Genomic DNA, 10,979 nt, shown 5'->3' with positions numbered 1-10,979 from the left:
GAGTACATATACTGAGCTCGGGAAAGATTTCCAGGGAGGGGGGGGGGCGCTATCTGGGTTGATTTTCTGATGGGGATGGTTTGCGCGGTTCAGAGGTTGGGGATTGAGCAGGTACTTGTACATGTACATGTGCTGTACTGTGTACAAGTCTGTACATGGGTGGGCTGTACTTTCGATACCTTCATATTTTTTTGGATGGGGATTGCATCTAAGAGAGAGATATGCTTAGGGTTCATGCTACGTGGAGAGTGAGTTCCCGCGTGTGGTCTGCTCGATTATGTTCTTGTTCTGGATTAATGCAATGCATTATAGCATCTGAAAGTCTTCTGGGTAGCTGATACTATGGCATGCTCAGGATAAGCCTGGACAGATCTGTGTCTGCTCTAATCACTGCAATACATCTACTAACATCTTCGCTTTTCATCGGCACGCCACCTATCTTGGTCGTTTCTTTTCCCCTCCTTAGACTGGAAGCGCGAGTCGTCGAGGATCTCCGGGTCTTTCTGCACGGCCCATGTCCACCAGCAGCCTGATATGCACTCCTTGGTGTTCTCGGGGTGGATTGCATGTACCGCACCACCTTTGAATCCCCCTACTTTCCCCGACTCATCACCATCCCTACCGAGCCATGAACGACTTTGACGCCTGGAATCTCCGCTTCCCAAATGCCAGTCTCGCCGCCCGAGCCCACTTCATGCCACCGCTTCAGCAGATCGTTGCTCTCCACCGGCTTGACCTCCTGGGAGACAGTGCCGACCGTGATGTGGGGGGTCTCGTTGGCGCACGGCCAGTCGCCCTGGCTCCCGTCCTCTGGGGGCATGATGCGCGCGACGAACGCCATGAGGCGGTTATCCCAGATGAGGCGCTCAAGACGCACGCGGGCGGGCGCCAGGGTGGGGGTGATGGTGGGGTCGGATTCGGGCTTGCTCTTCATCTTCTCGACGTAGTGGCGGGTGTACCCCTCCCAGATGTCGGGGCTGTCTCTCTTCGAGGCACGATGGATCAACGTGACATGGAAGGCGGGCTGGATGCGGCGCGATCGCGCGAGCTGATGGTAGATGCGGGCTCGCTCGGGGTCGGTGGAAGGCGGGAATAGCGACTGCAGAACGTTCGTGATCTCGGCCGCCGGCAGGCTGATGCAGAAGTACTCGAGCTTCTTGGCCAGATCCTCGGCAGTCGGGGCTACCGTGTTATCGGGGGTGCTGATTTTGTTGTTGCTCTTGTTCTTCTGTTTCTGGACCTGTTTGGCTGAGCTGTAACCCTGGCTGAGGTCGAGCTCCACCTGGTAGTCGTTCATCGCCCAATTGATGGCGTCGTCGAGCTGCTGTGCGGTGGGAACCTCCTTCACCAGTTTGGGGTAGGACGAGTGTAGGGCTTTCACGACTGTCTCGAGATTCTCCCGCGAAGAAGCTGCGACATCCAGATCAATGACCTCGTCGAAGTCTGAATCTGGGACACGGTCCGTGTTCACGCCCTCAAAGCGAGTAAGGAACCCCTCCATGATCCCGATGATCTCTTCTGTGTTCTTGGTGCCTGCACGGATCGTCTGGTGGTTGTCGCCACGATTCAGTACCCGCTGTCTCGTAACCTCGCGAATACCAGGGAGCATCTCCTGCTTGGGGTCGTGGACGTAGTGAAGAGCGATGAATCGAGCCCTGGGAACCCCTGCGGAGACATCCTGTATGAGCTGCTCGCGTTCGCGTTTCTGGTGATTGTTTCGGTCCGCAACCACCACCGGATGTATGGCAAGCAGTTTGTTTATATCCATGGCGAACTTTTTGGGTTTGTTCTTCTGTTTCGGGATGTTGTCGTTCTGCACTTGACCCCAGTTGAACAATTTGACCAAAGCAAGACCCACGGTGGTCTTTCCGCATCCCAGGGAAGCTACAGGGACCAAGACAACATCTCTTACAACTTCCTCCTTTGAGTCTTCAGATTCCATTTGGATGATTTCAGAACCGTTCATCCCGTGCTCCTGAAGAAAGCCTTCTCGCATAGCGATGATCCCGTGGTTCTTGTTATACTGCTCCCCTAGGTGCGGGTTCTGTGCGAGCTGTCTGCGAGCATACTGTAGATACAGTTCCGTGATCTTCTTGTGCTTCTTGATATTAGGATATTTGCCGGCGATGATCGCTTTGGTGCACTCGCGCCACTGCCTGTACATCAAGTAAGGCTCTTCAAACTTGTACTTGAAGAACCAGTCATGGTAGGGAGGACGGCCACCTTCACCCATCTGGCAGCGAATCACAAACCCTTCGGTCTCGCGACCATCCCATGTTCCGGTCTCTGCACACTCCTCAAGGAACTTCTTCACCTGGTCGAGGTCCTCGTACACAACGAAGTTAGCCTTCTTGAAGCCCCACGAGTCGGCGAAGGCGTGGACTTCTGCGCTGGAGCACGTGGCGAACTTCGGAACGTTGAAGTTGAGACCGTGTAGATAGATCCCTGAGACCGCCTCGTCGTATGCAAGGACATGCTCTTCGAAGCTGTCGTCACAGAGCTCGCCGACTGCCGTCACATTGAGTCTGCGCAATTCTCGTGCCAAGTCCTTGACAGATTTCCCAACAGACTTCACATGCCTCTCGACCCACCGTTCACCGGCCTGGGCGTGGCTCACTTCCGCATCATTTCGAACACCCGTCGAGTGCTTACTGCAGACCAGAAGAGTTCCGTCTTCGAGCCCAGAGATGAAAATGATGCACCCATTCTCTTTCACGCTGAGCTCGTACGGCCCTCGTGTGTTCATTTCAATATTCCTCCATTTTGTCGCGTTGACCTCCTCAATGTTGAAGAATTTATCGTATCCCCGGACCGCGATTTCATGTGTACCGTCCTTCCTTTGGGTGGTGAAAAGACCTCGAGCGTAAGTAGGGAGATCGTGACGTCGGTAATCCCAGTCCATGAACTTCCAAGAGTTCACTCTGATGCCGTCAGTCTTGTCCACATCGAATGTCGACTTCTTGCAGGTGAAGGTCCTCTTGCTCTCAGCTTTGCCTCTCTTCCTGGCCTCTTCGAGGCTCTCCACAAGCTGAGCAACTTCCTGCTCATCCTGCCGGACCGGTGTGATGTTCTCGTAGGACATGTTAATGAATCGGTGTTGCGTGTTAACTTGGACCGCAGGTGTAAAGCACCGTGGGTGCTGAAGGCGCGCGTGAAGGAGCTGAGGCCGACGGCTTCGAAGGAAGGGAGGGGCCGCTGACTTGTGTCGCCTGGGCCAGAAAGCAATTGCTCTTGGAACTAATCTCGCTGGCTTCATCAAACAGATGAATTTTGATTGGAGGTGCTCAGCGAATCATCGATAGCAGACAGTAATGGGGGAAGAGAAAAGAGCTACTCGTCAGCCTTGCCGGAAATTGGAGTTGCTTATCGGCTTTGTTCGTATGCGGGGCAGAGCTACTGTTTAAGTATACTTTAAAAAAGCACCTTTTTTTCCCGCTCGCCGCCACCTCCGACCGACCCCTCCTTCACTTCAGCCTGACTGATTCAGATCTCCCAACCCCCTTTTCCATATCTCCCTGTCTCAATCTTTTCAACTAGTACGTCTGTGTGTGACTCAAGGTTCGTCCAATCTCGCTGATTGACCCAAATTTGGCCTGACTGACTCAATCGATAATTGTCTAGCCGCCACAATGAGTCAACCCAACCCCTACATTCTGGCCGCCGAAAACCCCTCCGCTCTTCTAACGCTATTGCGCGCGAACCCGTCCATTGCTTCCGGTCAAGATGAGCACGGTTACTCACTACTCCATGCTGCCGCTTCCTACGGTCACATCCATCTTCTGCGCGCCCTGGTGAAAGAGTTCAACGTGGACGTCAACCTTCTGGACGAAGATGGCGAGACTTGTCTCTTCGTGACGGAGAGCGTTGAAATCGCAAAGTGCCTTGTTGAAGAACTCGGGGTCAACTACAACAAGAGGAACGATGAAGGCTTGGCTGCGTATGAGACCATTGAGAACGATGACTCGTTCCCTGAAGTTGCAGCTTATCTGCGGCAAGTAGCGGGCGTCCCAGCGCCCGCCCCTGCAGATTCTTCGGCGGATGTCGCCTTGAATCAACCTCCCCCTCTGCCTGCAAACCTGCAGCTGAACCTAGGCACGGTGTCGGAGCAAGAGGCGAACGCGGGAATCGACCAGGTGGACCCCGAATTCAAACGGCGGATTGATGAGCTGGCCGCGCGGGAAGATTTCCACAGTGAAGCTACGCAGGCCCAGTTGCGGGAGCTGGTTATGGATGCACTCCGAGGCTCTAGTATTGAGACTGACGAGCGTGGTGTGCGTCGGAGAACTGATTGAGAAGTTGCGGGTTTTCACTTCAAGGACCATTTTGGCTTGCCAAATAGCTTCCGCTTCACTCATCCGAGTCATTATGGGCGCGTTGGTCTATTTGGCCAGCCTGCGAGGCGTCTAGCGATCTCGAACCGCTATTGAGTCTCAACCATTCTCGCCGCTTCAAAGGGTATTAGCGCAGCGCTATCTCGAGCATTTCAACTAGGACGTATACCAACTCCAAGTTTTGAAAAGGACAGCCAATTTGCGTCAGCCACAAGGTTCGGCTCAGGCTTTTATGAGTTGCGCTTATATCGGGCAACCATATCTTGTTGAATTTTGGCAGCTACGAAGACTACCTATATACTACACGCACATTGAAAAATGCTGTGTCTCAACTAGCAAAAATCACTGCGAGTTCTCTAAATGCACTCTTCAAAGTCTTTCTCCACACCGGCAAGTGATCAACAAAGGCTCTTTTGTAAAATAGCAACGATGGTTGAATCTCCAGTAGCATCTAGACGGGGGACATGTCATCTCACGTGATTCGGTGCCTTTTCCCCGCATCGCCCGCACCCGGACTGCTTCTCCTGTTACTCCAACCATCCAATTACCTGCCTTTGCTTGTTCAGGTGCATCCCTCGTTCAACCCTGGCTCTCTGGCCAAAGTACCATTTCTTCTATCTAGTGCCCGCTTTACATCGAAAGCCCTTGTCACCATGAACCCGGCACTTAACTCCGACACGCCTCCTCCCCCACCTCCGAAGCCCAGCAGCCACGAGGCCAGTCGAAGAGGCACACCCCAACTCAACTCACCTTTGCCCGGCACACCGCAGCAGCTACACAGAGCCTATAATCAGCAGGAACGACTGGACATGTATTCAGGAAACAGATATTCCTCACCAGGGGTTCCTCTGAGCTCCCAGAACGTGCTGCCCCAACCGCCTCCTGTTGAGGAAGGTTGGCTACCGAGTAGTGTCAAGGACAAGAGGTATAATCTTACTCTGTATCAATCTTACAGCTGATGAATTAAGAACATCCCACTGACTTTGATCTTCTCCACAGTACTGTGGATTTGCAAACCATCCTCAAAGACCCGAACCTCATCTCCGCGCTGTCGAGCCAGCATCCATCCTACACGGCGCATCAGCAGCATCTGGAATCTCTCCTGAAGTACAATAAAGACCTGGCAACTCGTCTTCTCGAGCTCCAGTCGCAGATGTCGGAGCTACGGTCCTCGACGGAGACCCTTCTCCTGACCCATCAATCGCTCGAGGTTTCCTGGCGGAAGAAGCAATCCGAGATGGATGCTGCTCTGGCCCCGTGGTCGCCCAAGGCGCTGTACCAGAGGCTGGCTGCTTCGATATCGGAGCAGGAGGCTGTGTGTCGAGCGGTCGAGGAAAGCTTCCTGGAGGAGGAACACCATGGCCGGGCGTCGGAGAAGGAGGTCGCGGATTGGGTTCGACGGGTCAGGGCAGAGTCGGCCAAATTGGCCGCGAGGAGGGAGGCGAAAGCTAGGTGGGATGAGGGACGGGTAGGAGGATGGAGGTGATGGAAGCAGCCCGCTGGAATCGAGGATTCACTACGCTGGGTTATTATTGGGTCCCTGATGACCTCGGGACGGGATGCGTTTGCCATTGCTAAGCGTACGGGAAAAAGGATGAGGGCGCCAGAAGACAAATCATGGCCTACAGCAATCTTCCAAATGACTCCTGCATTGTCACATCCTCCACTGGCCTGATATACGCTGCTATCTGGTCAAGTTGTAGGGATCTTACTCCCTTGCTGCTTTACGGCCACTCTCGAGGTCAATATCTTGATCCCTGATCTCTGCTCTCACTGGCGGTGCATATTTAGCGGTTGCCCAGTTGTCTGCGCAGACATGGCTCGGCAGACCCACGCTTCGGAAGAAAGCATGGCTACTGTTTCTCGCCCCCCAAGACCAGCCTGCGCCGCGCATCACGGGAAGCTGGTAAAGGCGAAAACCGATCCAGGCGAAGACGATCCCCATGACTGATCCAAAAATGATGTCAAATCCATGGTGGCGGTAGTCAAACCACCGTGAGGCAGCTATGAAGAACGCCACCGCTATGGGCACGAAGACTGTGATGAGCAGGTAAACCGGCGGTGCTGCTCCCTGCTTTCGAATGGTGCGACGCTCCGGTCTCTGCAAATCCTGGCTAAGCGGTGAATGAGCGAGATAAGGAAATCCGATGGACAGTTTAGCACAAAGCCATAGAGTGAGATACGTCAATCCGCCAAATGCGACTGTTGATTATATGTCAGCACTCTGTTCCCCGCACAGTCATTGGGTCTCCCTGGGAACGGATCACTTACAAGAAGAATGCCCACTGGGGAAACTCGAAAAGCCATCAACAGCCAACTCGCGCGCTTGATTTCGACATATCTCCCACGTGACCAGTGTAGGGGCTCCATCGAGTCTGGATCCCAGGCCGCTGACAGCGAAGTTGCCGATCTTCGAGAGATCCGGATCGCATCGCGCGAGCATATCTGGTCTTGGTTTCCCAAACAGATCCTTCAGCCCCTCAGTCGCCATGTAGGCCCCCGCAAGCGATATACCCAGGCCCAACCATCCGGCATTCCACTCCCATAACTTGTACCGCCACAATTTTGCGCGTGCCACGATCGTTGTCTCGTGGCCTGTCATCGCAGGGCCGAAGGGGATGAGCACCAGCGCCCCGAGGACGATGATCACGGCCGGGACAATTAAGGCGACCACCGCCACCACACTGACCGATACGGTATCATGGTCTCTGTGGGGGAAGGAGATGCTTGGATCCGTGAGGGAAAATGGCCTCTGATTGGGAGAGACACGACCGAATCCATAGCCAATAAGTGCGATACCACTGCAGGGAGAACGCCATGAGTACTGTACACACACACTGACGCAACACGATCTATACGAGCTTTCTGGGGGTCTAATTCGCAAAAACGCACATGATAAGTATCCAGTCAAGAATATACGAGACGATCAGTCGCTTGGAAAAGCGCACATGCGCTGCTCCGAGTTCGTTTGCTCCTGTCGTCGCCGCTGAGGATGGTTGTTGTTCGTTCTGGTTGGAGTTGCGCGCCATGGCCGATGGGTGATGATGTCATTCACCAAAGTTGACGGGATAGGAAGTACTCGAGTATGTACAGTACGAAGTAGAAAACTTGAGGTTGTTATTTACTAGTCAAGAAAGTTCCAGTTTAATTGTGAGAGAAGAGAAAGTCTGAGCAAGAGAGGAGCTGGGCAGATTCCTTTCACCTCCCAATTTCTTTTTGTCTTCGTATGCGAGGGTGTGTTGAGCTGGAACTGCAGCAACCAACCTGTAGGTCAAAACTATGGGCAGGGCCTGGACCTAGTAGGTAGGTATTGGCCAGGTGACCGTGCCAGCCACTTAAGGTACGGTACGACCTTTGGAGCCGATTGCCGTGCCCACTACTGTAGTGCGTGCGCCCTTCTGCCCTTCCCTCTCATCTTATGATCTGCACTGTAACTCTTATCATGCAGATCTCGAGCGAAAAAAGAGGGGCATGATCGACGTCAGGGATGGGGGGGAAACAAAGACAAAACTCGTGTTAATTTATCATCTCGAATTTATTTTATTTTTTTTGACATATCATTTCATTGACTCATATCCATAACATTATATTACATAGCATGCGCCCTCCCCCACACCTTTTCTTTTTGGCCAGGGGGTGTGATTTTGTCACATGCTGTTGAATTGGAACGCTTGTGAAATTTTCGGAGAAAAAAAGACGAGGATGGTTAGGGGGGGAAAGGGAATTTTATTTCTTGCCATCCAAGTCGGTGAAGAAATCTTTCCCGAAGTCGGCGCTGCTGTCGTTGAAGCGGAGCTTGCGGTCGATGCCGCGGATCTTCTGCATGTCTTCGTCGCTCAGCTTGAAGTCTCCCTCCAGGTTGGCCTGGATTCGGGATGGGGTCTTGGACTTGGGGAGGACGGAGTGACCCTGTGTGATACCCCAGGCTATATTCACGAAAAGATAATGGGTTAGTGGGCGTGTCTTTTTTTGTTGGGGTGGGGGGGATGATGGGAGAGAGGGATCTGATCAACTTACCCAGTGCGACCTGAGCGCCACTCTTGTTGTACTTCTTGCCGATGTCGACCAGGACCGGGTCCTCGATCAACTTGCCGATGGTACCCTCCTTGGAATAGAGCTCGTTCTGGTTACCGAAGGGCGAGTAGTGGGTGATGTGGATGCCCTTGGACTTGTGCCATTCGGCGAAGTCGGGCTGCTGCAACCAGGGGTGGCTTTCGAGCTGGTGGGCGGCGGGCACGACGGAGGTCTCCTTGAGCAGGCGCTCCATCTCGGCCTTGGAGAAGTTGGACACTCCGATGGCCTTGACCTTGCCGGTGGAGAGGAGCTTCTCCATAGCCTTGTATGTCTAGAAGGGTGGGTCAGTACCCTCGATGTCCGTTCAAGTGTCTTGCCGAGGAAGGGGGGGGGGCTGAATGGTCTTACGTCGACGTAGTCAATGTCCTCCACAACGGGCTTGTCGTTCTCCTTGGGGAACAGCTCGTCGCCACGCTTCCACGCAACGGGCCAGTGGATCAAGAAGAGGTCAATGTAGTCGAGCTGCAGGTCGTTGAGCGAGTCCTGAAGCGCCTGGGGGACATCGTCGGGGTGGTGCTTGTTGTTCCAGAGCTTGGTGGTGACGAAGAGCTCTTCGCGGGGAACGCCGCTCTTCTTGATGGCTTGGCCGACGGCCTTCTCAGTGCCGTATCTATTTCAATGGAAATCAGCATGGGTGTCGCCAAAAAAGAATAGGTGAGGTATGGTCTGGGGAGCGTACACTCGGGCGGTATCGATGTGACGGTAGCCGGCCTTGATGGCTTCGAGAACGGCATTCTCCTGAGCATCGGCGTCCTGCCAGGTACCGAATCCAACAGCAGGGATCTCTGCGCCAGTGTTGAGCTTGAACGTGGTGGCCATTGTGTATTAAGTTGTGGGTTTAGTGCGTTGTGAGCGAAGATGCAAGGTATCAATTGAGGTTCTTAGTGCAAAAAAGGTGGTTTGTCTGGTCCGATTCTAACAAGGCCAACAAACGGTCTTTATACCAGCGGAGATAGAGGCCGACGTCAATTTGACGCAGCATCCTGATCACACAAGGTGCTTGTCTTGCCTCGTAGTGTGGATAACCATGACGTCGGACAGGCTACTGGCCGCAGGTTCCACATCGTTGGACCCAGCGACGGGCCCACGGATTTGCGAAAGACCAGGGACGTTATTTATTATGTCTCAGACCCGGCAATGATGTCGCTCATTTAGTCTTTGTTGAAGCCATTCCTTCTGTGATCACTTTGGCATTATCGGTCCCTCATAGAGGGGTTCGGAGGATAGACCCACATAGAATCATCCTTCAGGTGGTTTGCACGAAGAAACCTATGGAATGAAGAGCGGTGTTCCACAGCTCATCATGAGAGAGTTCAGTCAGTGCATCACGGTTGGATTTCGGATTCTAATTCCGCCTTCAATCTCAATGCGAAGGAACAGCCCATGGCCAAGCGAGACCGAGAGCTGTTCAAGCTCTATGTATGTACTGAGTATGAGTAGCTTAGCGAAATCGGCTAGACTGCCGAAGCACTAGCTGTTTGTCCCGCAATCAAACAGCATAAGTGGCGACTCTCACTTCCCGTACTTCATGCTTTCTATAAATTTTTGACGCAACCCACAACAATTTTCTTTCTTCCCATCATGATCATGCAACCACAACTACCCGAAGAGTCGCCCAACACCGCGACCTTGTGAGGATATCTTGTTTAATGATGACTTGACATTCTCGACTCTCAATGGCACAATTGTAAAAGGTATGCGAGGACTTTTGCTTGGTTTTCAGTGTTTCCCCCCTCTTGGATGATGACCCTATGACACGCTTTAAGGCATTCCTCAAACTTAATCACCATGTGGAATTCGTGTTTTAACTCAAGTTTCAGCCTTGTCTGACCTACTTCAATTTATCTTGCTGTCTTCTCAATTAGCTTGTCATTTGTGACTCTTCACTAACTTGCTATTTGACAGGTAAATACCACTCATTCTACTCCTCTGCCTATCTGGCTGCCGATGAAGAAATCTTGAACGAACGGGCGGACATAACGTGTACATGGACCTGCGCCCATCAAAAGCGAGGCGTACAAACCTTGCGGGTGTCAGGAAAGTGTATAACTTGTTGAGATCTTCGTCACCTGAGCTTTCATCGATCATCTTCAGTTGTTGGAACTGTCTTTGGCTTCGAGTCATACTAACAGGAACCGACAGGTAATTTCCATTCGCTTCCTGTCTCAAACACAAGCATTGCCCAAGTCAACTTTATATGATGAACACTTATTCACACTGTTTGATCTGTGTACTCTGTGCATGGAAATGAACATTAAACACAAAATTCTGATTTAATGAGGTTGGTACACGAAAATTCTGTGGTTTTGTGGGCTCTCGCTAACTTATTACTAGCCTGACTTCAGTTGACATCATTATCTCTTGACCTCACTCATGGGTTTTCATGAATGCGTTGCTGATTCTGTGGTCGAAGATTATAGGAACACTGATACCTTTCGTAGTAAATCGACTGGGAATTTGTGAGTATTCGCCCTCAACCACAGCTTGCCCTTGCATGATGATTCTTAAAATTCGCTGTGTTCTTACTGAACTACAATGTCGAAACAACAAAGATTCACCTTGGAGAACTGATCT

The 10,979-nt window shown here is 52.3% G+C and overlaps 5 protein-coding genes across 5 annotated transcripts; 2 read left to right on the top strand and 3 right to left on the bottom strand.

The window, feature by feature from the left end:
- Positions 1-318: 318 nt before the first annotated feature.
- On the bottom strand, positions 319-3,348 carry BO66DRAFT_396590 (tRNA ligase). Its single transcript, XM_025648512.1, has one exon. The coding sequence runs from the start codon at positions 3,080-3,082 to the stop codon at positions 593-595; it is 2,490 nt and encodes an 829-aa protein (XP_025497789.1). The 5' UTR covers positions 3,083-3,348; the 3' UTR covers positions 319-592.
- Positions 3,349-3,471: 123 nt separating this feature from the next.
- BO66DRAFT_362107 (ankyrin repeat protein) lies at positions 3,472-4,697 on the top strand. The gene is made up of 2 exons (XM_025645056.1): positions 3,472-3,558; positions 3,622-4,697. Exon 2 carries the CDS (start codon positions 3,630-3,632, stop codon positions 4,290-4,292), a length of 663 nt encoding a protein of 220 aa, XP_025497788.1. The 5' UTR covers positions 3,472-3,558; positions 3,622-3,629; the 3' UTR covers positions 4,293-4,697.
- Positions 4,698-4,984: 287 nt separating this feature from the next.
- Positions 4,985-5,817, top strand: BO66DRAFT_337501 (vacuolar protein sorting family 37 protein; the record flags this gene model as incomplete). Its single annotated transcript, XM_025644330.1, has 2 exons — positions 4,985-5,256; positions 5,331-5,817. 2 exons carry the CDS (start codon positions 4,985-4,987, stop codon positions 5,815-5,817), a joined length of 759 nt encoding a protein of 252 aa, XP_025497787.1.
- A 75-nt stretch (positions 5,818-5,892) lies between these two features.
- Positions 5,893-7,360, bottom strand: BO66DRAFT_386585 (phosphatase PAP2 family protein; the record flags this gene model as incomplete). The annotated part of the gene is made up of 4 exons (XM_025646194.1): positions 5,893-6,533; positions 6,603-6,879; positions 6,958-7,132; positions 7,224-7,360. 4 exons carry the CDS (start codon positions 7,358-7,360, stop codon positions 6,040-6,042), a joined length of 1,083 nt encoding a protein of 360 aa, XP_025497786.1. The 3' UTR covers positions 5,893-6,039.
- Positions 7,361-7,909: 549 nt separating this feature from the next.
- Positions 7,910-9,338, bottom strand: BO66DRAFT_424529 (aldo/keto reductase). The gene is made up of 4 exons (XM_025650176.1): positions 9,085-9,338; positions 8,754-9,015; positions 8,349-8,676; positions 7,910-8,257 (listed from the first exon to the last, which is right to left on the bottom strand). The coding sequence occupies exons 1-4, from the start codon at positions 9,222-9,224 to the stop codon at positions 8,058-8,060; spliced, it is 930 nt and encodes a 309-aa protein (XP_025497785.1). The 5' UTR covers positions 9,225-9,338; the 3' UTR covers positions 7,910-8,057.
- Positions 9,339-10,979: the final 1,641 nt, after the last annotated feature.

Source organism: Aspergillus aculeatinus (assembly GCF_003184765.1).
Source record: "Aspergillus aculeatinus CBS 121060 unplaced genomic scaffold BO66scaffold_94, whole genome shotgun sequence".
In the NCBI taxonomy this organism is placed as follows: Eukaryota; Fungi; Ascomycota; class Eurotiomycetes; order Eurotiales; family Aspergillaceae; genus Aspergillus; species Aspergillus aculeatinus.
The sequence above is the reverse complement of the archived record's forward strand: the minus strand, read 5'-3'. Positions and strand labels throughout refer to the sequence as shown.

Excerpts from the sequence above, each read along its gene's own strand:
- BO66DRAFT_362107 (XM_025645056.1), top strand. The coding sequence starts at position 3,630 with ATGAGTCAACCCAACCCCTACATTCTGGCCGCCGAAAACCCCTCCGCT.
- BO66DRAFT_396590 (XM_025648512.1), bottom strand. The coding sequence starts at position 3,082 with ATGTCCTACGAGAACATCACACCGGTCCGGCAGGATGAGCAGGAAGTT.
- BO66DRAFT_424529 (XM_025650176.1), bottom strand. The coding sequence starts at position 9,224 with ATGGCCACCACGTTCAAGCTCAACACTGGCGCAGAGATCCCTGCTGTT. Across the intron at positions 9,016-9,084 it reads CACATCGATACCGCCCGAGT|ATACGGCACTGAGAAGGCCG; the intron begins GTACGCTCCCCA and ends CCATTGAAATAG. Across the intron at positions 8,677-8,753 it reads AGGACATTGACTACGTCGAC|ACATACAAGGCTATGGAGAA; the intron begins GTAAGACCATTC and ends CCACCCTTCTAG.